Raw genomic sequence first — 3,203 nt, forward strand, 5'->3', positions numbered from 1 at the left:
ACCAACCATGCCCCCTTGAACATTAGCATCAGCGACACCAAAAGCTGCACTAATAAGGCATATACCAATGAAGGCTCCAACACCACCTTTCCCAGAAGTTGCCAAATCTAACTGGAATATAGGCAAACGCATTCATCAATTTTATGTAATTATGATGAAATATTGAAGTTTTAGTTGATGAATTTCAAGAGAATTCACATGTTAAAAATTTACTTACAATGATTACGAGAAATGAGCTTATGAAAAAAAGCGTGTAGCCAAGAATGTTCCTCATTCTGGTATTGAGCTTTGCTTCATGATATGTGAGTATTGCAATGGTTATGAAGGCAAAAGGCTGATAAACAAGAGTGAGCATTCTTGTCGGATGGTATCTCTGAAATTTTAAGAAAGATATCAAGATATTAGTCTAGTGAATAATGATTTCAAAGCTCTAGCTGCAAGTTCATTGTGAAAGTTAGCGTGTTTCATTACTAATCAATCTATCAAATGTTTTCTATTTTGAAGAATAAATAAAACTGCATCTACACAAGATCACAGGAGAAAGCAAAAACTTTAGGATTTATAACTCAAAGTTGCTTATAAAAAGAAGGCTTTGAAAAACAGAAAATGTTCAAAATTCAGAGGTTGAATCGGGGTTTGAACCGGTTAATATAATAAACATTAAAATTATTCAAATATGATTTAAGAAAGTATAATATTTATATAATATGTATATTACATTTATTTTAAATTTAAAAATTTATAAGATAAATATAGAAAAAAATAAATTTATGATATGTTCTATCAATTATTGCAACTCAATTCTCACAGCCGAGCCCAAATTTCGAAGCTTGGCCCAAGCCAATTTTCATAGCCCTGTCCAGTTCTTCAATCCTATAGTGATTCACATAATTCATTTAGTCCCATTATAAAGGGGAGAGTTAACAATATAAACTTTAAATTGGAAAACAAAGGTGAACTTGTAGCTTATTTTGTTGGTGGGCATATTAGTCTTAATTTGCTTGTTGATTGATTTTTATATCATGCATGATAATTTTAAAATAATTTAAAATTTAAACATTATATTTTATGTTTAATAAATTTAATCACAACAAGTTATACCATTGATTAATATTTATTAAAAGCTCAAAAAAATTAGACCAGACATTATTTTACAATACTTACATGAACCAGTAGTTTCTTTCAAACCACTACCAGTGCACTGGTTGAACCACTGGTCTGTGGTGGTTCGAGACGGTCCGGTGTGGGAGATAATTTTTTTATGTACCAGAAAAACCGGGCTTATGATCAATTCATTGTAGAATCTATATTCTTTTCCGATTGTCCAAACCATGTATAAAATCATATGTTGTCAAGCAATTAAGATAAGCTCTTAATTTACGCAACATAGTCCTTCATAATAATAGACTCCCATTTTGCAGACTTTAGAATAGGCTAAAGAAAGAAAAATACTAAATAACAGGGGCCAGAGTTGATAGAGGTGCATACCGGGAATACTTGAGCATAGTAATCTACAATTGTTAACATACTGTTCCATGAAATAAGAGATCCATTTCCTAAGAACCAGCAAACTACGATTGCAGCAAATCTCCCCTGTGCAGCCATAAATCATTTAAGCACTCATAAATCAACACAAATAATTATATGAACTTAAGAAAATAAAATTCAGCAACCTTCTTTGTTACTGCTTCCTCACTCCCGGTATTCATACCCATGATTGCTTTGCTTCACCTTCTCCTTCACACGTGTTATGTAACAAAAAGTTTAGACGCAAATATAATGGCCTAGTAGTTTGGATAACTGGTTAGAACAAAGACAACAAACAGGAGATTGCAAGTTTATTCTTGGGTGTTGAAAAAAATTTAAATTAAATGTTCTGCTGAACTTTCACACGTAGACAGAGCAACTTATGCAACTTCCAACCTTATATTTGATAAGTTGCTCCGTAGTAAGATGAGATATTGAAGTAAAATTAAATGGAGAAGAAGGTAAGGGCTCCAGGAAAAGGAAAGAAAATTTCTACATCAAACTAGAGGAATCCTTAGCAAGAAAGAATAAAAATATGCGATCGAAATAGTTTGGAAGAAGACATCCATTACGGAAAAAAGAAACTCTTTACTCAAAAGATGATATTTTTCATGATTTAGATGCGCTCTCATATGTCCAAGAAGTCCAAAACATAGATTCTACCAGAGAAGTTCACCAAATAAAAATAAAAAAAAAGCAAAATCATTGGAACTCTCGCATGATTAATTCATTTAAAGCAATACATGTCGGCCTGATATAAATGATTTATAAAAAGCATCTTCATCAACATCAAAACGGCCAGATGCAGAAAAATCAAAATTCTTCTTTGATGCAGAATCGAAGTAGTCACCGGAAAGCCCTAAATCCCAAAAGCGAAGGAAAACCCAGAATATAATCTGCAAGGCTCCGGAGTCAATAAGGACTCGAACTACCTGAAAAATTAGAAATTTGGAGCGATGATAAAGAGAACAATATAACAGGGCGAAGAATGTGAACTGAGCCGGATTCGAGGAACTACGCACGGTTAGAGAGATTCAGGAATCTTCATATCCTACAAAAGAATTCCTTAAAAACAAAGATAAGGATCAAATGGGAAAGCAGAGCTGGATGGCAACGGCTATTTTTGGCAAGTGAATATGCATTTCAGATTAAAATTTCAAACAGCGGGGGAGAGATCATAAATAGTAAAAGGAAAAATTGGCAAACATATGGCGGGAGCGGACTTGTCGCAGTCTGAAATCTCAATCCTCATCAATTTTCCGACAGAAATCTTATTTTGGTAAGAAATAAATAAAAAACTAAATACAAAAAAGGCATCCAGAGACCTGCACATTAAAATATGCTTAAAATATTGATATTTATTTAGTAAGAGTTCTATTAAATTTGTCAAACATTATTATTAAAAATACAAAATCCTTTTTTACCATAAAATAAAGTTATTATTTTTATATGGCTAAATATAATCAAATCAATTTTCTTTTCTTTCTCAAGTAGGAATTAGATTCAAATCAAAGTTGTAAAGCTGGTTAATAGATTTATTTTTTCTATATAATATATTGCAAATGTTAGATGTTAAAAATATGATACTTATAGGTATACGAAGTGTTGATACGTAAGAAAAATAAAAAAAAAATGTATTTAATAATAATTTTTAATTTTATTTAATTGGAATAATA

General features: G+C 31.4%; 1 protein-coding gene across 1 annotated transcript; it reads right to left on the reverse strand.

Moving 5' to 3' along the window:
• Window positions 1–6: 6 nt before the first annotated feature.
• LOC110035461 (equilibrative nucleotide transporter 3-like) lies at window positions 7–2,723 on the reverse strand (the record flags this gene model as incomplete). The annotated part of the gene is made up of 5 exons (XM_020739692.1): window positions 2,378–2,723; window positions 1,674–1,737; window positions 1,489–1,593; window positions 218–373; window positions 7–111 (listed from the first exon to the last, which is right to left on the reverse strand). Coding segments are annotated over exons 2-5 (408 nt in total), but the record flags the coding sequence as incomplete, so codon positions are not given.
• Between the last annotated feature and the right edge of the window lie 480 nt (window positions 2,724–3,203).

This window comes from Phalaenopsis equestris, unplaced genomic scaffold (assembly GCF_001263595.1).
Source record: "Phalaenopsis equestris unplaced genomic scaffold, ASM126359v1 Scaffold197787, whole genome shotgun sequence".
NCBI classification, from domain to species: domain Eukaryota; kingdom Viridiplantae; phylum Streptophyta; class Magnoliopsida; order Asparagales; family Orchidaceae; genus Phalaenopsis; species Phalaenopsis equestris.